General features: G+C 39.3%; 1 protein-coding gene across 5 annotated transcripts in view; it reads left to right on the forward strand.

Annotated features, from left to right (window-relative positions):
- LOC138760958 (ras and Rab interactor 2-like) overlaps positions 1 to 23,007 on the forward strand; it is a 216,276-nt gene extending 193,269 nt beyond the window's left edge. For all 5 annotated transcript variants that reach the window (XM_069932367.1, XM_069932363.1, XM_069932364.1 and 2 more), the window contains 3 exons: positions 9,007 to 9,138; positions 17,160 to 17,326; positions 18,019 to 23,007. In XM_069932367.1, the coding sequence (XP_069788468.1) occupies positions 9,007 to 9,138; positions 17,160 to 17,326; positions 18,019 to 18,342 (623 nt within the window). In that variant the 3' untranslated portion in view covers positions 18,343 to 23,007. The remainder of the gene's footprint in view (positions 1 to 9,006; positions 9,139 to 17,159; positions 17,327 to 18,018) is intronic.
- The last annotated feature ends 234 nt before the right edge of the window (positions 23,008 to 23,241 follow it).

Here is a 23,241-nt window from a genome sequence, read left to right on the forward strand (position 1 = left end):
ATCCTCATTATGTCTTGAGATGTTGTAGAACATACATGAGCCCGAGAACCTTACAGATAGTTTGTCTGCTTTTCACTCCAACATTTTTATCTGTTGGGAGTTTGTACATTTTTCCTTGACCACAATGTGTTCATGTGGATGTTCAGGTTCCTCACATCCCAAAGATGCAACTGCAGGTTAATTGGAACCATAGGATAATGAATCATACTTTTAAATATAAAATTCTGGTGCATTGATGGGGCAAAAGAGTTGAGGGCTTTTTGGGATAAACATACAAGTTGTGCTTGTATAACATGGATGTGCTTTATAAGTTTGACAATCTTGTGCTCTTTAATTTTTCACATCTATGTTGTGCACTTTACAAATTTTCTGCATATGCTTTGCTTATCCTTGTCAAATTCAATATTATTAAAAGAAAGAACCATAGAATACTACAGCACAGAAACAGTCCCATCGACCCTGACCCCAGATCATAGCCCTCTGTACCCCTCCCATCCATGTCCCTTTTAAATTTTTTCTTAAATGTTAAAATTGAGCCCACATTCATCACTTCAGCTCGCAGCTCATCCCACACTCTCACCACTCTCTGCATGAAGTTCCCCCTAATGTTCCCTTTAAACATTTTCCCTTTCACCCTTGACCCATGTCCTCCCATTCTTGTCCCACCCAACCTCTGAGCAAAACGCCTGCTTGCATTTAGTCTTATCTATATTCCTCATAATTTTGTATGTAGGTAAAAAAGCAAATGAATTCAAGAGGAGCCAAGTAAGAGGGAAGCAGTATTAGGAAATAAGGAAAGGATGAGCAGGAATGTCTTTTTGGCGCTACCATGAACCAGATAGGCTGAACAGCTTCCTGTGTCTTTATAAGTAAGCAAAAGGTTGTAGAAATGGGAACAGCAAATGCAAGACATACTCAGCAGGACCTGTGGAAAGGGAAGTGAGTTTAACGTGTCAAGTTATAACTTTTGCCAGAACTTTTTTTTAAAGTGGGAACAAGCTTTTTTGCAAGGGATTGGTAGCTGTGGTTTATCTCAGAATCCAAGAGACCAATATTTTGAGTAGGAATTGCAAGACAAAGGAGGCACAAGGAAAATGTTAACTTTTTTGGTTTAGTTTAGTTTTTAATTAGTTAATGTGATTTTAAGTGCTTTTGGACAGCTATTAATATTTTAACAATAATTTTAAATAATTTCCATTTTAAATACATTAAAAAGTCAAAAATCAATGACTAATGTTGGAGCCAGCCAGTCCCAATGTTGTCATCTGTTGGGTATTTTGGAATGGGACTTCCTCAGTGCTTTGGTCAAGGCCCAGCCACTGAACTCTGGCCAAAAATTGTCACCTCTTGCATCTGGGTCCATGGTCGAAGAATTCGGACTCTAGGTCTGTGAGCAAGATACACCAACTCAAACACTGTTTATGTCATCAAAATGGATTCTATCTCTCAGAAGCTTAACACCAGTGAGTCTTCTGTATTTGAACACAGAACAACTTGAGAAATATACAAAAGAACAGATATGAATATCCATTGTCAACGACATCATTTCAGTTTTCTCAATTATGGAGTCACTCCAATTGTGACATTACATTTGCATGTCATTAATCAGAACAACTATTCAAAACAATGATATTTATAAATTTTTAAATTTAAATTTTGACATACAGCACAGCAACAGGCTCATTTCAGCCCATGAGCCCATGCCTGCCCAATTGTACCCAATTGACCTACAACCCCAGAATGTTTTGAAGGGTGGGAGGAAACCGGAGCACCCAGAGGAAAGCTATGCAGAATGGGGAGAATGTGCAAACTCCTTACAGACAGCGCAAATTTGAACCCCAGTCCTGGTGCTATAACAGTGTTGCGCTAACCAAGCCACCGTAATCGTGTTATGTATAACCATCATCAATTGACCACATAACTGAGATAGAACATCATGGGCTTTCATTTTGACTGAAGCAAGGTGATAATTTTGCATTTTTCTCTCATAAATCAAATGTAATCTTTGATAGTCTAGTATATGAGAATTGTACCTGAAAGTAGGTGGGTTTATAAATTTTATATGCAATCTCAGTTTCAGACAGGAAAGCTAAAATAGCCCAATCTGGCTGGTGTTTGACTTGATTTGGAAATGCAGTTGATTCTGAGTTGCCCTTGGAAAATCTCAGCAAGCAATTGGAAATGAATATTGAGTGCAGACATTGCTTAATATCTGCATCCCGTGAATGAGAACATTTTAGAAGTACAAAGATTACGAGGTGAGGTTTTTGTTGTCGACCACACAAGTTCAATAAACAGATGCAACAAAATTCCTTCTCGCTGTAGCCACACGGGTACACAAGATCTACCAACTACATTGGTTTCATTAAATTATCACAATATGCCAAGACAGAAAAAGAGATAATAAATATAAAAATATAACTGTCACAGTTAGTGCAGGAAAAAAGTGATGTGTCATTAGTGCAGACAGATTTTTTGGTTGTCCCAGAGTAATTTACAGTTAGGGGTTAACCAAAAAAGTCTGCTTTTGCTGGGGTGGAGTGCAATATACAAATGTTCTGGGGAAAATTAGCAGGTCATGCAACATCCATACAAAGTAAAGGTTAACCCATGCCTCAGACCTGGTATAAAAGCAAAGAGACAGGTGCTTGGAAAGGGAGGAGCACAGGCTAGCAGGTAAGAAGTCATAGGTGGAAGGTAGAAGAGAAAGAATCTAAGAAAGGATAGGTGGAGAGGGTCAAGGGTAGCTCTCTGACAGGAGAAGCAAGGGAAGTGGGTGGAATGCTGGAGGAAAGGAAAGCTTAGGATTAGGGTAGCACAGGGAGGTTCAAGAGCCTGATACTTCTTAGGAAAAAAGGCTAATGATGTAATGCACTGTGCTATCACAAGATATTTGGGGAAAATTTCTAATCTTTTTTTTAAAGTAAAATGCTTTAATGTTTATATATTCATGCAAGAGAAGTTTGTTCTGTGTAAGTACAGTACAGTATTTTTCTCTTTTAAACTGTTCATTCTTTTTTTTTTTTATTTTTTATTTTTCACACCATAAATCACAATAGCCATGATATACACTTTTTCTTTTTCACACATTTACAGTGACTTTTTCTCCCCCTCCCTCCCTCCTCCCAAGCCACCCCCCCACCCCCCCCCCTCATCCATTTTAGGTATACAATCTAGGTTGCATTAATTCAGTCAGACAATGTTGTCATTCAACAAAAATACACCAGAAATTCTACAGAGTCCATTCTTTTCTTTCCTTCTCCTTCCATCAACTTAGGTAATGTTTGTCCCCGGTAGGTTTTCGCTATTGTATTTAATGTAAGGCTCCCATACTTGTTCGAATATTTCAATATTATTTCTTAAACTATATGTTATTTTTTCTAATGGAATACATTTATTCATTTCTATATACCATTGTTGTATTTTCAAATTATCTTCCAATTTCCAGGTTGTCATAATACATTTTTTTGCTACGGCTAGGGCTATCTTAACAAATCTTTTTTGTGCATCTTCCAAGTCAATTCCAAATTCATTATTTTTTATGTTACTTAGGAGAAAGATCTCTGGATTCTTTGGTATATTGTTTTCTGTTATTTTAATTAATATTTGATTGAGATCATCCCAAAATTTTTCTACTCTCTCACATGTCCAGATTGCATGAATTGTTGTTCCCCTTTCTTTTTTACATCGAAAACACATATCAGATACTGTTGGGTCCCATTTATTTAACTTTTGCGGTGTAATGTATAGTCTGTGTAACCAATTATATTGTATCATACGTAGCCTCGTATTTATTGTATTTCTCATCGTTCCAGAACATAATTTCTCCCATGTTTCCTTTTTTATCTTTATATTTAAATCTTGTTCCCATTTTTGTTTAGTTTTACCATTTGTTTCCTCATTCTCCTTTTCTTGCAGTTTAATATACATATTTGTAATAAATCTTTTGATTAACATTGTATCTGTAATCACATATTCAAGGTTACTTCCCTCTGGTAAACTCAAATTGCTTCCTAATTTATCTTTCAAGTAGGATCTCAGTTGGTAATATGCCAGCGCTGTATCTCCAGTTATATTGTACTTATCTCTCATTTGTTCAAAGGATAAGAATCTACTTCCTGAAAAACAATTTTCTATTCTTTTAATCCCTTTTTTTTCCCATTTTCTAAAGGAAAGGTTGTCTATTGTAAAAGGGAGTAGCTTATTTTGCGTCAATATTAGCTTTGGTAATTGATAATTTGTTTTATTTCTTTCTACATGAATCTTCTTCCATATATTGAGGAGATGGTGTAATACTGGAGAAGTTCTATGTTGTACCAATTTTTCGTCCCATTTATATAATGTGTTCAGGTATCTTTTCCCCTATTTTATCTAATTCTAATCTCGTCCAGTCTGGTTTTTCCCTTGTTTGATAAAAATCTGATAGGTACCTTAATTGTGCGGCTCTATAATAATTTTTGAAGTTTGGCAATTGTAAGCCTCCTTGTTTATACCATTCTGTTAATTTATCTAGTGCTATCCTCGGTTTCCCCCCTCTCCATAAAAATCTCCTTATTATTTTCTTTAACTCTTTGAAGAATTTTTCTGTCAGTTGTATTGGCAATGCCTGAAATAAGTATAGTATCCTTGGAAAAATGTTCATTTTAATACAGTTTATCCTTCTTATCAGTGTTAGTGGTAGCTCTTTCCAATGCTCTAAATCGTCCTGTAATTTTTTCATTAGTGGATTGTAATTGAGTTTATATAATTGGCCTAGATTTTTGTTTATTTGCACACTAGGTATCTTATTGCCTGCGTTTGCCATCTGAATGGGGATTCCTCCTTAAATTTTGAGAAATCCGCGTTATTCATAGGCATTGCTTCACTTTTATTTACGTTTATCTTGTATCCCGACACTTCTCCATATTCCTTCAATTTCTTATATAGTTCTTTTATTGATAGTTCTGGTTCTGTTAAGTACACTATCACATCATCCGCAAACAGACTGATTTTATATTCCCTGTCTTTTATTTTTATTCCTTTTATATTATTATCTCTTCTTATCGATTCTGCTAGTGGTTCTATAGCTAGCGCAAACAATAATGGTGATAGTGGGCATCCCTGCCGCGTTGACCTGCTTAAGTTAAATTGCTTTGATACATGTCCATTTACTGTCACTTTCGCTAACGGTCCCTTATATAATCCTTTAATCCAATTAATATACTTCTCCGGTAAACTGAATTTTTGCAATACTTTGAACAAGTAATTCCATTCTACTCTGTCGAAGGCCTTCTCTGCGTCTAAAGCAACTGTTACTGCAGGTGCTTTATTTCCTTCTACTGCATGAATTAAGTTAATAAATTTACAAATATTGTCTGTTGTGCGTCTTTTTTTGATAAATCCAGTTTGGTCTAAATTTACCATTTTCGGTACCTGTTCTGCTAATCTGTTTGCTAATAGTTTAGCTATTATCTTATAATCTGTGTTTAGCAGAGATATTGGTCTATATGACGCTGGTGAGAGTGGATCTTTCCCTTGTTTTAGTATCACTGTTTTACATGAATCTGGTAAGTTTTGTGTCTCATCAATCTGGTTGATTACATCCAGGAGGGGCGGTATTAATAGATCTTTAAATGTTTTGTAGAATTCTATTGGGAGTCCATCCTCTCCTGGTGTCTTATTATTTGGTAATTTTTTTATTATCTCTTGTATTTCTACTGTTCCAAATGGTTCTGTTAATTTATTTTGTTCCTCTATTTGTAGTTTTGGTAGTTCAATTTTAGTCAAAAATTCATCTATTTTCCCTTCTTTCCCTTCGTTTTCAGTTCGGTATAATTGTTCATAGAATTCTCTGAAGTTTTCCTTAATTTCTTTTGGATTATATGTAATTTGTTTGTTTTTTTTCCTTGTTGCCAATACCATTTTCTTAGTTTGCTCTGTCTTAAGCTGCCATGCTAAGATTTTGTGTGTTTTTTCACCTAGTTCATAATATTTCTGTTTTGTCTTCATTATATTCTTCTCCACCTTATATGTTTGTAATGTTTCATATTTTATTTTTTTATCCGCCAATCCTCTTCTTTTGGTTGTATCTTTCTTTATTGCTAATTTTTTTTCTATGTTTACTATTTCCCTTTCCAACTGCTCTGTTTCCTGATTATAGTCCTTCTTCATCTTGGTTGCATAACTTATTATTTGTCCTCTAATGAATGCTTTCATTGCGTCCCATAGTATAAACTTATCTTCCACTGATTCCGTATTTACTTCAAAGTACATTTTTAATTGTTTTTCAATAAATTCTCTAAAATCCTGTCTTTTAAGTAGCATGGGGTTTAATCTCCATCTATACATTCTTGGAGGGATGTCCTCTAGCTTTACTGTTAGTATTAAGGGTGAATGGTCCGATAGCATTCTCGCTTTATATTCTGTTTTTCTTACTCTATCCTGCATACTAGCTGATAACAAAAATAGGTCTATTCTTGAGTATGTTTTATGTCTAGTCGAGTAGTATGAGTATTCCTTTTCTTTTGGGTTTTGTTTCCTCCATATGTCCACAAGTTTCATTTCTTGCATTGATTTAATTATAAATTTGGTTACTTTGTTCTTCCTGTTAATTTTTTTCCCCGTTTTATCCATATTTGGATCCAAATTCAGGTTGAAATCCCCTCCTATTAGTATGTTCCCTTGCGTATTAGCTACCTTCAAAAAGATATCTTGCATAAACTTTTGATCTTCTTCGTTAGGTGAATATATATTAAGTAGATTCCGAAGCTCCGAATATATCTGACATTTTATCATAACATATCTCCCTGCTGGATCTATTATTTCCTCTTCTATTTTAAATGGCACATTTTTGCTAATTAATATAGCCACTCCTCTTGCTTTTGAATTATCCGATGCTGCTGTTACATGTCCTACCCAATCTCTCTTTAATTTCTTGTGCTCCAATTCAGTTAAGTGTGTTTCTTGGACAAATGCTATATCTATTTTTTCCTTTTTCAGTAAATTTAGTAGTTTCTTCCTTTTAATTTGGTTATGTATTCCATTAATATTTAAAGTCATATAGTTCAGCGTAGCCATTTTATATTTTGTTTATCTTCTCTTTCCGTTTTTCCATCATTACCTTTCCTCCTTTTCCATTTCTGTTTTCTTATTTTCAACTCTTTACCAGACAACATTCCTACAACATCCAACATTTTCCTTATTCTCCTATTTCTATCTTCTTTATCCCCAATCTCCCCTTCCCCTCCTGAGTTGTCCTTTATCCCTTGTCGGACAACCACATCTCCCCTCTCCATTTGGATTTGCGAATCCACTCGCAAGCGTCAACTGATTTTGCAGTGACCGCTCTTTTCCCCCACCCAGCCCCCCCCAGAAAAGATTTCACTTTTCATATGTCACAAAGGTCACTCTTTTAATTCCCTCCTTATTCTCTCTATTCCATTACCTTCCCTTATTAATTCTTGTCTATACTATCTATGTTTTCCTCTAATTACAGATACTTTCACGTTTGCCCATCGTGGTCATTTTTACCCTCATTACCTGTCTTCATCCCTCAGTCTATTTTTGTCTTTACCCACATGCATATCAATCGTGATCATTTTTACTCTCATTACCCATCTTCATCCCTCAGTCTATTTTTGTAATTGTTCTGCAAATTTTCGTGCTTCTTCTGGATCCGAGAACAGTCTGTTTTGTTGTCCTGGAATAAATATTTTCAATACCGCAGGATGCTTCAGTGTAAATTTATACCCTTTCTTCCATAAAATCGCCTTTGCTGTATTGAACTCTTTTCTCTTCTTTAGGAGTTCAAAACTTATATCTGGATAAATGAAGATTTTTTGCCCTTTATACTCCAGTGGTTTGTTGCCCTCTCTTACTTTTTCCATTGTCTTCTCCAGTACCTTTTCTCTTGTAGTATATCTTAGCAATTTTACTACAATAGATCTTGGTTTTTGTTGTGGTTGTGGTTTAGAGGCCAATGCTCTATGTGCCCTTTCTATTTCCATTTCTTGCTGTAGTTCTGGATATCCTAGGGTCTTAGGGATCCACTCTTTTATAAACTCCCTCATATTCTTGCCTTCTTCATCTTCCTTAAGGCCCACTATCTTTATGTTATTTCTTCTGTTATAATTTTCCATTATATCTATTTTTTGAGCTAGTAGTTCTTGTGTCTCTTTAGTTTTTTTATTAGATTCCTCCAATTTCTTTTTTTAAGTTTTCTACCTCCATTTCTGCTGCTATTGCCCGTTCTTCCATCTTGTCCATTTTTTTCCCCATTTCTGTTAAGGTCATATCTATTTTATTCACTTTCTCTTCTGTGTTGTTTATTCTTCTTCTTAAATCATTGAATTCCTGTGTTTGCCATTCTTTAAATGACTCCATGTATCCTCTAACAAGAGCAAGTATATCCTTTACCTTGCCTTTCCCTTTATCTATTTCACTGTATTCTTCCTCTTCTTCTTCCTCTGGTTTGGCTTCTGTTGTTTCTTTGTTGCCCTTTCCTTCTCTTCTTTCTTGTTTTCATTGCTTTCTGTGGTCTCTTCTTGCTGCAGGTGTTCTGCAGCTGTCGTTGCCGGCTGTGGAGATCGACTCCCCAGCTGGTCCCCCCTCCCGTCGGTGTGTTTTTTTTCATGCGCATCGCGCATGCGCGAGGAGTCGCGCATGCGCGGTTGTGCACTTTTACTCGGCTCTGTGAGCCATTGATGTAGTTCTTTTTCTACCGACCTGAGGTAGTGGGCTCCTCTCTCCACAGCGGGCCTCTTCGGACAGGTAAGGCCTTCTCCTTCTTCCTCCGTTGTCTTCTCTTCCTCTCTTCTTACCGTTGATTTTGATTTTTCTTCTTTTGTCTCCATCTTCTTTCCACCTTTATACTCACTTTTCTTTAACTTGTATTTCTGTGCCTTTGTATTTTCTCTTGTTTTTCCCGACTTTTCTGGAGAGGGCTGGAGTTCACCGTCCGGCCACTACTCCATCACGTGACTAAACTGTCTGGAAAATTTCTAATCTTTAATGTAATTGCATCAACAGGAAGATTATATGGGGCTGATGATTTCCTGCCCATGTTGACCTATATAATCGCCCAGTGTGACATGCCCGAATTGGACATTGAGATTGAATACATGATGGAGCTCTTGGACCCATCACTACTGCATGGTGAAGGTACGGATCACAGCTTTTTTAGTGATGATGGAGAGTGTTGCGATTCTGCTCAGCAAATAATTTACAAGCTTTCATAATTTCCAGGGAATTGCTGACAGACCTGATACAAAGAATTATGCGATCTTGTGAATTGTAATTCTATTTCATGAGTCATTCAAACGTTTGGCAGAGCCATACTTTTGCCATGAAGGGAAGGAATAGTTTGCTTCCACGGTTACCTAAACACGTTATTATGTTAATGAAGGAAGTTGTTACAACAACCAAACAAATGGTAAAATGTTCATTGCCTCCACTCTGAACTTGTGTACAACTCGAGAGAATTTGGAAGAGGAAGAGTTGTAAACGGAAATAAATGGAAAAGTATCACAGTATTCATTTGTAACAGAGTTGAATCAGAAATGCATAGTGTTGATCTAAAATTAAGATAAACCACAGCCACTATTTAATTGTGGTACTATTTATTTAAAAACCTTTGTGCTGAATTGAGTGTAGGTGGGTGACTGATAAAGACAAATTCTCAACCTCTTGCAGAATAAAGAAATGAATAGAGGGAGCTTATTGGAATGCATTCCTGGCACATAGCTGGGGTTAGCTGGGAATTATTTTGCAAGGAAATGGTTTACACATCCTGTTTACAAGAAAGTATGTCACTGTTTGGGTACAAGATGTTCTTCCTCCTGCTCCAGTTTGGCACATTGTCTGTGATACAACACAAGCACTTTTAAATTGGAAATGTTGTCTGATTATAAAAGAAAATCATTGATTTAATACCTTCATGAAATTAACTCTGTGCCACACGGTGTCATTGTTCCTTGTCTATGAGGTGAGCAAGTTGCCTGATCCACTGTTTTACATGCCTGGAAAAGCCCACACACCATCTGAAGATTGTTCACCAGACCAATCACTTGTACAGATAGCGAATTCCATTTAGGAAAAAAAAACCTGCTTATTTAACATGTTTTGGCCCCCTCTTACGGTTTCAAGAAATAATGTCAGAATCAGAATTTATTGTCTTGAAATTCAGTGTTTTGTGGCAGCATCGTAGGGCAAACATTCATATTATAAACCATCGTACAATATAACTATAAACAATAAAAAGAGTAGTGCAGGAAAAGTAAGGGAGTGTCTTTGGTTCATCGATGTACCATCTTAGCCAAACATCTGTGCGTAAAAAGTAGTCCTGGTTTACTGTGAGTGATCCCCAACCTTAAATTTCACTACCCTGAAACAAGCTTTTGACCCAAGACACTGAGTGTCCATTTCCCTCCACAGATGCTGCCTGACCCACTGAGACCCTCCAGTAGTTTGTTCATTTTTTTTCCCCCTCATGATTCCAGCATTCACGGGCTCTTGTGGCTTCATTAAATCCCACCAGCTGACCTTAAAATGAGCAAAATTGCAGTACCAACCAGTGCAATTGTTTTAAGAAACATCCATCTGATTACTTGGGTTTCCTTTGGCCACTCTTGCATTTCCTACCACATCCCAATGCTTCTGAGTTAATGATGCTACAATGCAGCCAGGGGCAAGTCAAGAGAACAAGTTTAATAAAAAGAGGAATGCAGTGGAAAGGGAAATGGTAAGAGCCATCATGGCCAGAAGGAGGCCATCCTCTATTATAATAAGTAAATTAAAAAGTTAAGTGTAACAATGGCAGGGTGTATTTCTTTGTGACAGTAGTTTAAATGTGACTATAGGTGCTGTGACTAAGACTCCATTTACTGTACACAAAAGTATATTTGATAATATATTTATTTTCATATACATAAGGGCATCGTACGTATGCACTGAAATTATTATTTGGTGCAGCCAAATGGGTTCTCTTTTAAAAGAAAACAACCAAAGCCCCTATCACACTTGCATCCCACTAAATTGGCCGTTCATTTTCCTGGGATAGAGTTGGGGTTTGGCTTTTCACACTTGACCGCTCCTAACCGGGACAGTGAACACTTTCACACTTGCAAGGAGCTATCCCTGGGGTTAAGACTTTTCTACCAGTGATATCATGACGCATCAAGTGATGGTGAAACTGCCCTAAATCCTGATCAATGTATTATAATCTTATATTTGAACAAAATTAATCATGCATAATTATAACATAATTCAGCTTTATGTCCTGCACAGTATGAGCCCTTCGGCTCCTGTTGTTGTTGTGGCGACCTACATAAACCTTTATAAGGGACCGTGGGAAAGTGTGAGCAATAAATAGCAATAGCGGACAATTTTTAAACGCTGTACCGCTCAATTTATATAGCATTTGAATGTTTGTAGTGCTATAGCGCACAATATATACACCATGGGAAAGGTGGTAGCACTATCGTGTACAATTTAAACAGCGTGGGAAAGATGGTAGTGCTATTGTGTACAATTTAAACAACGTAGGAAAGGTAGCGCTATCGTGTACAATTTAAACAGCGTGGGAAAGGTGGTAGTGCTATCGTGTACAATTTAAACAGTGTGGGAATGATGGTAGCAGTATCGTGTACAATTTAAACAGTGTGGGAATGGTGGTAGCGCTATCGTGTACAATTTAAACAGTGTGGGAATGGTAGCAGCGCTATCGTGTACAATTTATAAATACCATAGGTGAAAAAGCTATGGTGGACCTGCCCTCCCAGAATGCCATGCGGCAGAGAAGGGGCTCTGTGCCCAGCTGCTTGCATGGAATATTCATGGAGGGTTTCTCTGCTGCATGGCATTCTGTGAAGCCCACCACTGCTTTTTTCCCCACGTTCGTGATAAATTGTGCACTATAAATGTTACCAATTTTCCCACGCTGTTTAAAAATTCTCCGCTGTGGCTATTTATTTCCCCTCTCTCTCTCTCTCTCTCTCTCTCTCTCTCTCTCCCCCACTGCCACTTTCCCATGGCAAAGTTTATACCTTCATTTTAATCATTTCTCTCTGCACTCACACAAAAACTTGGGTCATTTCAAACCCATAATCCAATTAGCCCTTTCACACTTGCCTGACTGCAACACTGGCATCTGCAGATTACCAGGGATTGTACCAGGGGTTGAGATGACTTCACCTGAGCTGATTGAGCTGATTTTGTTTTCACTCTTGGCACTTTAAAGGCCGATTGATGTTTGATACCTGGGATCACTTGCAAGTGTGAAAAGGGCTTAAAATAGCACACATTAAATTATCCCAGTATGGAGAGGATGATAAACATAAAATAAAGATAAATAAATAGTTATAATTACAGATAATGTAATAAAAGTGATATTTCAAAAGTGCAGATATTTTTTGGTAGTCCTGGAGTAGTTCATGGTTAGTGTAGTACAAGAAGGTTAGGGTTAACTATTGGATAAAACTTCTTCTTAAATCTAGAGGTTCCGGTCTTCAGGCTTCTGTACTTTCTGCCCAAAGGTAGCAGTGAGAAGAGGTTGTGACCAGGGTGATGGGGGTCCTTCATGATCTTTGCTCTGTGCTCTTGAGGTAGTGCATCACAGAAATGTGTTCAATGGATTTGAGATTGGAGCTGCGATGAACCTGGCTACGTTTGCTACCTTCTGCGGCCTTTTGCATTCCTGGGCACCTGAATTTCCAAATCAGGCTGTGATGCAACGAGTCAGTATACTTTCCACAGCGCAGATGTGCAGAGGCTTGATGGAGTATTCGACAACTTGCCACATCTCTTCACTCTGTAGAAAATAGAGGCATTAGTGTGCCACCTTCACGGTTGCTTTAAAGAAACATAGAGAAGTGCCACTATCCCAGCACCTATGTCGAGACGAGAAAGAGAAGCAAAAGGGAGTCCCTTCAGAGAGTGTCCTTGGATCCCGCTACCATGTCCTGAGCTTCATAACTTCTGTAACTGCGCATCCTCCTGTCCAGTGCACCGGTGAACCCAAGCTCGAGGTGTCCACATTACAGCCGCCTTGGCCCTGATTCCAAACCCCCAAACCCCCCACTCCCCCCCCGCCCTTGGGAGCCCTGCTAGCCATCAGCACCCTCATGAATAAAGGGTGCAGTTAATTGGACAACTTGGCAGTGAAGGAGGAAGCTAGGGGTTGCAGGAAGATTTCACAGGACTGTGGGGGAGGGAGTCCTACTGGGCCACGGGGGGTGTGTCCCACTGGGCTGCAGAATATTACAACACACAGAAACAGGCCCTTCTGGTCAGTGCTGAACCATTTTTTTTGCCTAGTCCCACTGACCTGCACTCAATCCATAGCCCTCCATACCTCTCCCATCCAAGCACCTGTCCAAATTTTTCTTAAATGTTAAAATTGAGCCAGCATTTGCTTCAGCTCATTTTTTTCACTCCCACCACTCTCTATGTGAAGAAGACCCCTCCCCCCCCCCAAGTTCCACCTAAACTTTTCTCCTTTCACCCTTAACTCATGTCCCCTGGTTTGTATCTCACCTACCCTCAGTGGAAAAAGCCTCTCATAATTTTAAATACCAGTACCTCTATCAAATCTCCTCTCATTCTTCTACACCAGGGAATAAAGTTCTAACCTATTTCACCTTTCCCTGTAACTCAGTTCCTGAAGTTCAGACAACATTCTAATAAATCTTTTCTGCACTTTTTCCATCTTATTGATATCTTTCCTGTAGTTTGGTGACCAAAACTGAACACAATACTCCAAATTTGGCCTCACAAATGTCTGGTATAACTTTAGCATAACAACCCAACTCCTGTACTCAATACATTGATTCATGAAGGCCAATATGCCAAAAGCTCTCTTTACAGCCCTATCCACCTGTGACTCCACTTTCAGGGAATTATGTATCTGTATTCCCAGATCCCTCTGTTTTACCACTCTCCTCAGTTCCCTGCCATTCACCATGTATGTCCTTTCTTGGTTTGTCCTTCCAAAATGCAACACCTCATACTTGTCTCCATTAAATTCTATCTGCCATTTTTCAGCCTATTTTTCTAGCTGGTCTTGATCCCTCTGCCAGCTTTGAAAATCTTCAATGTCCACAAGGCATCCAATCTAAGATGTCATCTGCAAACTTGCTGATCCAGTTTTCCACATTATCATCCAGATCACTGATATAAATGACAGACAACAGTCCCAGAACTGATCCCTGAGGCACAGGCCTCCATTCTGAGAAGCAATCACCCACCACTACTCTCTGGCTTCTCCTGTCCAGCTATTGTTAAATCTATTTTACTACTTCAGCATGAATACTGAGCATCTGAATCTTCGTGACTAACATCCCATGTGAGATCTTGTCAAAAGCCTTGCTAAACTCCATGGAGACAACATCCACACCTTTCCTTTGTCAAGGTTCCTGTTAACCTCCTCAAAAAAATCTATAAGATTGGTCAAACATGGCCCACCACGCACAAAGCCATGTTGACTATCCCTAATCAGTCCCTGACTCTCCAAATAATTGTATATCTGATCTCTTAGAACACCTTCCAATAATTTACCTACTACTGATGGCAGGATCGATGGTGTACAATTTCCAGGGCTACCTTTGGAGCCTTTTTTAAATAACAGAACAACATGAGCTACCCTCCAATCCTCCAGAACCACACCCAGGATAAGGACATTTTAAATATTTCTGCCAGAGCCCCTGCAATTTCTATGAATATTGAGCACTCAAAAGATGACAATTGGAATGCAATCCAGAGAGATAACAAGCATTGAGCATTAAAGGTGATAAGTGTGGTAAAGTGAAAGTTTTGCAGTTAAATCTTGCCACACAGTTACAATATAATGTAAAACACAAAGTCTGCGCATGCTGCCATCATGAGCAAACAAAGAGCTGCTATGGATTCAATGGGTCAGGCAGCATCCTTAGGGAGAAATGGTCAGTCAACATTTTGGGATGGGACTCTATAATTGAGATTGGAGATCTGAGGTAGTCATCTGCAATGAGCAAACAAGGCAAAGGAACATGCAACAGGTTGGAGGATCCCAAGAAGCACATTGGACCAGCAGGATCATTGAGTTTCATGGCCCGAGCTTGGCAGGTGAAATGTTCAGGCATTGAATACATGGAACAGTGGTGAGCCACATATATGTTAGTGTGTAAGGTTCTGGTCACAACACTGGATGTGGTAGTACTGCAGAGGATGTAGAGACAACTTGCGACGACACTGCAAGGTTGCAGATAAATGACTATTTGGAAAGATTGGCTAGGTTTACTAGTAACCAGAAGATGCCAAGGAGATATAATTGATGGGCCTCAAAAGGGTGAAAAAGGAAGAAAGATTTTCTTTTGCAGAGATCAAGAATGTGTTAGTTTTTGGAGAGAAGGTTCCACCATAGTTGCATGGGGGTGGCTGGTAGAAATGAATTTATTCAGAATAATAATGGTGTGGAACTCATTGCTAACTTGGGTTTGAGGTAAGAGATACCTTCATCACATTGAGAAGTTCCTGTCTGACAGTGAAAGGCAAGGGCAGGGAAGTGATGATGAGAACGTGTTGAAGGCCTGAAGAATCCACAATGATTGTATACATTTGGTGCTTATTATTCCAAGCCTTCTCACCGAGATGTTCCTGAGCATTTCTAGCAGGTCGGTGCTGGAAGAAAGATGCAAATTAACATTCTGCCAAATCTTCCACCTTTGACAAATGTTTCTGCCCAGAACCAATTCTCTGATGGAAGTGGACAAAAAGTTTGAGGTTTCGAGATAGACACAGGAGTATTGCAAAGAATGGAAGAATATGGATTATGTGCAAGCAGCAGAGATGTCGTTTAATTAGGCATCCTATTCAGTGCAGACATCATGGGTCAAAGCAAAAGCCTGTTCATGTTCTTGTACATTTCTAGCTTTTCATTATATTTGAATTAGTATCGTCATACAAAACAAGTTGTATAATGGAGACTTCTCTTTCAACAAGTTTCTTTTGCTTTCTTTCAACACCAATACTCTCTATATAAAAAAAAAATAAACCTACAAGCTATACCTTGTTGTAAATGTTAACCTTCACCAGGTGTTCCAACTATATGATTGGTGTCCAATCCTGTACTTTGGCTGCAGTATTTTTCTCAATGAATCAAGAAGGTATGAAGTTAGACAAGAAAGTCTGCAGATGCTCTGATTGCAGTTTAATGCACAAAAGTGCTGGAGAAACAGCAGAACAAACAGTGTTCTTTATGGTAAAGGTTCATAACCAATGTTTCAGGCCTGAGCCCTTTGACAAGATGAGAGCAAAAAGCAGGAAGGTACCTGAATAAAACAGTGGGGGGAACAGGCAAGAATTCCTAGGTAGATCTGGGTGAGAGAGTAGAAGAGAATAAAGCTGGGAAGTGATAGGGGAGGGGATAGCTCTCTAAATGGAGAGGGAAGTGGGTGGGGAGCTGAAGGAAAGGGGACAGAGAGACAGAGATGGGGAGTGGCCTAATGGAAACCAGAGAAATTTATGTTAACACCATCTGGTTGGAGAGTGCCCAGTGGTCCTCTTGTGGCTTCCTCTACATCAGAGAGACAGGCCGCAGACTGGGAGATCGCTTTGTTGAGCACCTTTGCTCTGGCATATCTGTAGCAGGGACCTCCCAGTGGCCAACCGCCCCACTCCCATGCCAATGTGTCTGTCATGATCTCATGCCATGCCAAACAGAGGCCACCAGAAAATTGGAGGAACAACAGGTAATATTCCATCTGAGCACTCTCCAACTAGATGGCATTAATGTTGACCTCCAGTTTCCATTAGGCTCTCTCTCCCTCTCTTCCCCACCCCACACCCCCCCCCCCCGCCCCCAGAGCTATCCCCTCCCTCTATCACTTCCCAGCTTTTTTTCTTTTCTGCCCCCCACCCCTATCCATCTTGCCTGTGGGCCTATGCTGCTCCCTCTCTCCCTGCCCCTCCTCACACCATTTTATACAACCTCTAACTGTAGGTAATGTAGGTAATCTTTACCCTAAAGAATGCTGTGTGTTCTGAAGAGTTTCACCAGCACTTTTGTGTATTAAAATAAGGCATGAAGTTTAAGAATTGAAATGTTTGTAATATCCAATGGTTCATCTGGAGCTTGTAAATTCAGAATTAGTACATTATTAAGGTGAGTACAGCTGTAGTGTTAAACCCTGCTGTTTTACTCCATCTAGGTGGGTATTACCTGACTAGCGCGTATGGAGCTCTCTCACTGATAAAGAATTTCCAAGAGGAGCAGGCAGCCAGGTTACTGAGCTCCCAAGCCAGGAACACTCTGAACCAATGGCACAAAAGAAGGACGACCAACAATAGAAGCATTCCAACTGTGGAAGATTTTCAGGTGGGTCCCTCAAGAACTTACCATGGCTGCTCGGCATTGCGTTTCTGTGGAGCACCTTGTTTTACAAGCTTTAGCCTAAAAATAGAAGTTCCTGTGTTGAGGTGGACTTGAACAATGGGGACCAATTAGAAGGTTGTTTAAATCACTATAATCAAGCCCTCCAAAACTGCTGACACCTACCCCCTATTTTTCTGATAATGTTTGACGATTTAATGTTTACAGCACATGGTTGACGTCAAGTCATATCCAGTACATAAAACACAGCCCTAATGCAGAAAGACTGTAGGTTATGGCCCTTAGCATTGAACGAGTGCAACAATGCAATTAGCGAGCAATGGACTGTAGCATTTATGCCAGTGGTGCCACTTACAGATGCTGTAAACATCCATCCTTATCATAATACTGCAAGACTTGGGGTCATTTCATTTCTTGTATCTGGAATCGTGCAAAAGGGATTTCAGCGTTGGAAAAGGAATGATTTGATCCAGATAGGTTCCTTTGCAGCTGTCTTGGTTTTTAGCAATGATTGTATCTCATTGCAGTGGGTCTCAAATATGGAACTTCATCTGTGGAGATTATAGTGCAATTATCATTTGCATGCAATCAATTATCATTTATAGAGATTTAAGAAGTGATTAGCTTTGTGCTTCTTTCAAGCTGTGCTAAAATGATCTTTCTCTCAATTCACATAGAACTACCTACGTGTGGCCTTCAACAATATGTCAAGTGGCTGCACTGCCAAGACATTACTGGTACAACCGTTTACCACGACAGAAGAGTTGTGTGCCCTGTGTGCAGCCAAGTTCCAAGTCGAGGACATTCAGAGCTATGGGCTCTTTCTCCTTATAAATGACACTTGGCAGCAATTGGCTCTCGACACCTTCCCACAGAAAATTAAAGCAGAACTGCACAGTAGGCCCCAGCCACAGCTTTTCCATTTCGTCTACAAGCGTCTTCACAGTGACCTTTCCACCAATGTCAATGTGGATTCTGAGGAATATAACAGAACTACCTGAGCAAGGATTTCTATTGTCATTTCTATTGCCACCCTGAAGTCTGGTTTTATTTGAGCAGCTAACCTTTGCAGCATGCCAGTGGATGCATGCTCTGATAACCCAGTAGACCTTCGCATGTGAAGCCTTGCCAATGTTCTTGGAACTGTGAGCAGTGCTTTGCAAGAAATGCAGCTGGTTATTGGGGTTATTGCATCGTCTTGCAAAAGGTATTCACTCTGTGTGTGGCAAAGACCAGTCAGATGCAATGCATCAGTAAAACTGACATGGTAGTTGGATGTTTTGCATCCTACTCTTGGACTTAAAAAGTGGGAATAAAATCAGTTTGGGCGCAGGCTGCATAAATGGTTTTATCTTTACAGGAAGACTGTGTTTCTGTGGATCCCAGAGACCTATTAATTTGATAGCAGTTGCTGGTTAACTGAGAAGTTTTTTTATTATTATATTTTTAAGCCAGAATTTATTATTCTTATAAACATCTGGGCATATAAGGTAACAATTAATTTGGGGATTTTTTTTATTATTCATGATGTATATTGTTTTTTTTTCCCTGTCTTGAAAATAATGTGTGTGCTGATAAATGAAATTGTTCTTTGGATCATTCTCCTTGCAGCTGTGCACAGTGATACAGCAATGCTTTCTGTCCTTGATACTATCTGGGTTTCAGTTTAGCCCCAAAATCATCTGATTATGGCATTGTGCTGTGAAATATTACGTGGCCTTTGTGCAGGGAAGTTGTTACTGCTCCAGGCAGACTAAACTGTGTCCAGTTCCACACTGGTGCAGAATTGATTGACTGGAATGGTATCTGGGATAGAGGACTTCAGTTATGTGGCGAGACGAGAAATGTGGGAAGTTTTCCTCAGAGCAGAGATGTTTAAGAGGAGAAATGATGGAGGCCTCAAAACATGGAGAGTTTTAACAGTGTGAATAAGGAGAATGTTTTCCTTATAGATCAGTTATTAGAGGGCATTGATTTAACATAACAGGCAAAGGAATTAAGGTGACTTTATGTGCATTAAATTGCACTAGCATTAGAGGGGACACAGAGGAGATTGCAGACTCTGGAATCTGCAGCAACACACAATGTACTGGAAGAACTCAGCGGGTCGAGCAGCATCAGTGGGAGAAAAAAAATGGTTGATGTTTTGGGCTGCTTTGATGAAAGGTTCCAGCCCAAAACATCGACCATTCTTTTTCTCCCTCTCGTGCTGCTCGACCCACTGAGTTCCGTCCCAGCCACTGTTTCTTCTTACTGTCATTAAAGCATGGAGTAATTAGATAGTAATACTGTTTTCAAAGGGATTTGGATAAACATTTGAAAAGGAGGAAATGGACAAGGGATGGGATGAAAATGGCACGGGTTTGGCTGGCTCTTTCAAAGAGCTGGCATAGGTCTGCCTCCTGGACCATGTCATCCCATAAATCTGTGGAAAGAACACAAGGTGAAGGAAATAGCAAGAGTCTGGATGCTGAACCACTCTAATACACTCAGTGGCTAACCCAGCCTTTTTCCTGAGTGAAACCTTCTGCTTTTCCTGTAATCATCCATCACCTAACCTTGATGAGAACAGTTCTTCATCCAAAAGGAGCCTTAGTATTATAAAGGAGGGCATGAGAAAGTGCATGTGTATGTGTGAGAGAGAGAGAAAAAAAGAGAAAAAAAAATCATAAAAACAAAACAAAATTACATTATTTTTCAGGTCAGGGTGGGCCTCACAATGAAGAAGGTGCACGTGGCCACACAATTAACTTCCAGATTTACCTGTGACTTGAATCAACCTGTTGTAGCCCTTCTCTGCTGAGGTGCCAGGTGATATCCAGGGTAGAAAGGCAAACCCAATATTGTATCTAACTTCCTGTTTTACTTGTATCTAAAGTCATTTGTTTACCTCATTGTATCTTTATTGCAATCAATTACCACTTCACCATTCCATTATAGCATTTATGAGTGCACATTCCGAAACAGTAACTATATATTTTCACATCTGGATCAAGCACTCCTAGGTGCAATGAGCCTATTTTCAGGTACTAGTTTCAAACAGGCATGCAGTTTGGTACTAACTTTGGTCTGAGATCGAGGAGCACAAGTGAGGTCACTTAGGAGGCTTGCTATGGGACATTAGAACAGTTTTCCTGACTCCTCTTCATGGTCAATAAATAGAAGTACCCAAAGTCCAATAAACTCATCCATCTCTGGCAGTGTCAAATTTCTTGCTTGTGGTGGGCCTTGCACAAGTGTCAGGGACAGGAAAATCAGGAACGGATCTCAAACCTCACAGGTGAGAGAGTTCTGGCTACCAGTGGAGGAGGAAGAGACACAGATTTTTTTTAAAAAAGACAAAGGCTTATCTGGTGGTTTCTTCTCTGATTGTCACTGCACTTGAGCATCCAGAAAGCATAGTGACTGGTAAGAGGTGTTCTCTCTGCTACCTTATTGCCATGGTCGCCTTGCTCCTTCGGGGAAGCTTGGGGCTGCAGAAAAGGATCACAGGCCTAGATAGGTCTCCAACTTTTTTCTCCTTACTTTCACAGAAAATAAAATATTCCTTGCACTGAAAGTTTCCTGATGACTGACAAATTACCCTGAAGGAATCTATCATGTTTCTCCTTTCATAACCAGATTGGTTATGGAATAGAATTATTCATTGCATGGGGAGCTCTAAAGGAAGGGATTGATGCTGAAAGACATTGAAGCACATTCAGAATGGAGAAAATGGGATTGAATCAAGCATGTTCAAAAAGCTAATTGAATTCAAAACTTTACATAGATACATAGAATAGCCTGGCAATGATGTAGCAAAAAGTTAGCATCAATGGAGTCAGGATCCCCTTTTTCTGGTCTTTTATGAAGATGATTTGTCATGCTGACCAAGATATTTTTAAAAATGGAAAAGCTCATCATTTCACGTGATTAGTGTCATGGAAGCAAGCCCTTTAGCCCATCTTGTCCATGCCAACCAAACAAGTCCCATTTGCGTACATTCAGCCTATAACTCTGAACCTTTCCGATATATCTACCTTCATAAATGTCTATTAAGTGTTACAATTTTCCCCATCTCTCTCATGTAGTTTGACAGCGACTCCATATAACCACCACCCTCTGTGAAGAAGGTGCCCCTCAGGCCTCTTTTCAGTCTTTCCCCTCTTACCTCATGTTTATGCCCTCTAGTTTTAAAAAGACCACAACTATTTATCTTACCTATTATCTTACCTATTATAAACCTCTGGAAAAAGTCCCTTCTTATCATCTTAAGCTCCAGGGAGAAAAAGCCTAGCCTCTCCTTATAATTCAAGCCTGCCAGTCCCAGCAACATTTTTGTGTATCTTTTGTGCATGTGTACCATCTTAATGAAAACTTTCCTAATTCTGGATAACCGGACTGCATCCATACTCTGAGTGAGGTCTCATCAACGTCTTGCACAGTTTAACATGGTGTCCCAGCTCCTAGACTCATTGCCCTCACTGATGAAGGCAAGTGTGCTAAATGCAGCCTTCACCATCCTGTCTACTTGCGTCACCATTTCCATGCAACTGAGTACCTGTACCATCAAGTCTCTTGATTCTACAACACTCACCTTGCAAAATCTGGCCCAATTGAACTTCCCTAAGTGCAAGACTTCATACTTATCAGAGTTAAATTTCATCTGCCATTCCTTGGCTCCTTGGATTCCTGTTGTAGTTTTAGCTATCCTTGATTCTTCACTTGGAATATTGAATGTCAAAATTAACAGCTATGGAGCCTGAGAGACTTTTTTTTTAAGGTCATTTGCACATCACAAAGCATTTAATCCCACTCGTGTGCTGCTTACTGGCAGTTTAGTTCTGGATATTTGTCAACTACTGCACAGGTATCCTGGAACATACAAACTTATTGACTTCCACTTCTTAGCTGTCGAAAAAAAGCTTCAAAAGATGGCATTTCTGATTCTGCTGACAGGATTTGTGATATTCTTTTCGATTATGTAGAACAGTCAGATTTATAGGAGGGAAACTGGCAGGTGCAGGAGCCTCTTTGGCATCTTCAGCAGTTGGACTACTGATAAATCGTAAGGCAAGTACAAGTCTTGGGAGTTGCTGCACTCCTGTGAGTTACATTCATTGTCTTATTTCTGAATTGCTTTGCGATTTAATTCCCGTGAATCGGCAAGATATCCTTCAGGGCAAGTCTATAGTCCAAGATTGACTATATTTCCAAAAGTTTCATTAAGTTTTTTTTTCCACCTTGCATTTTAAAGATGCATGTTTTGTGTTATTTTACTTATCAGTCCATTTCTAGAAAAGTTAGGGAATTTATGCATAGGCCAGCTCATTCAATGGTTATCTTTGCTTCATTGAGGCAATCGAGTTGTATTCTGAGCCTCAGCAAAATTGACAATTGCCAGTTTGGTACAGGTTATATTATGGGAACAAATTGTTAACCTAAAATAGGCTTGCATCAAGATTACATTTCAGTAGATTGTCTCCTTTTCTTCAAATAAAACAACATTTGTGATTTATATTTGTAGTTTAGAACAGCACTAAACATTTGTATACCAATATGGCAAGAATTTTGGGGTTAATCAATCTAAAAGCCTTTTATACTGTAATCACTTACTGTGCATTCTCTGTACAACTGAGACATTGGATTTTTGCACAGAATAAAATTTGAATGTTCTAGTTATGTAATATGTGTGTATGTTCATATCTACCTGTAGTTATCCTTGATTCTTTAACATAGAGGAGTTTTATTTGTCAAGACTTTCTTTGTCAGAACTTTGAACGTGATCCAGCAAATAGCAATTAATCATGTTTCCAAGCTGTCATATCTCAAAGCTGCCTTCTCCAGGTCCAGTGTAGTCATATTGAAGGGGGAAAGACCCAATCTTCACACATTTCCATCAACTCTTCCACAGATTCATG

The sequence above is a fragment of the Narcine bancroftii genome, chromosome 4 (assembly GCF_036971445.1).
Source record: "Narcine bancroftii isolate sNarBan1 chromosome 4, sNarBan1.hap1, whole genome shotgun sequence".
In the NCBI taxonomy this organism is placed as follows: Eukaryota; Metazoa; Chordata; class Chondrichthyes; order Torpediniformes; family Narcinidae; genus Narcine; species Narcine bancroftii.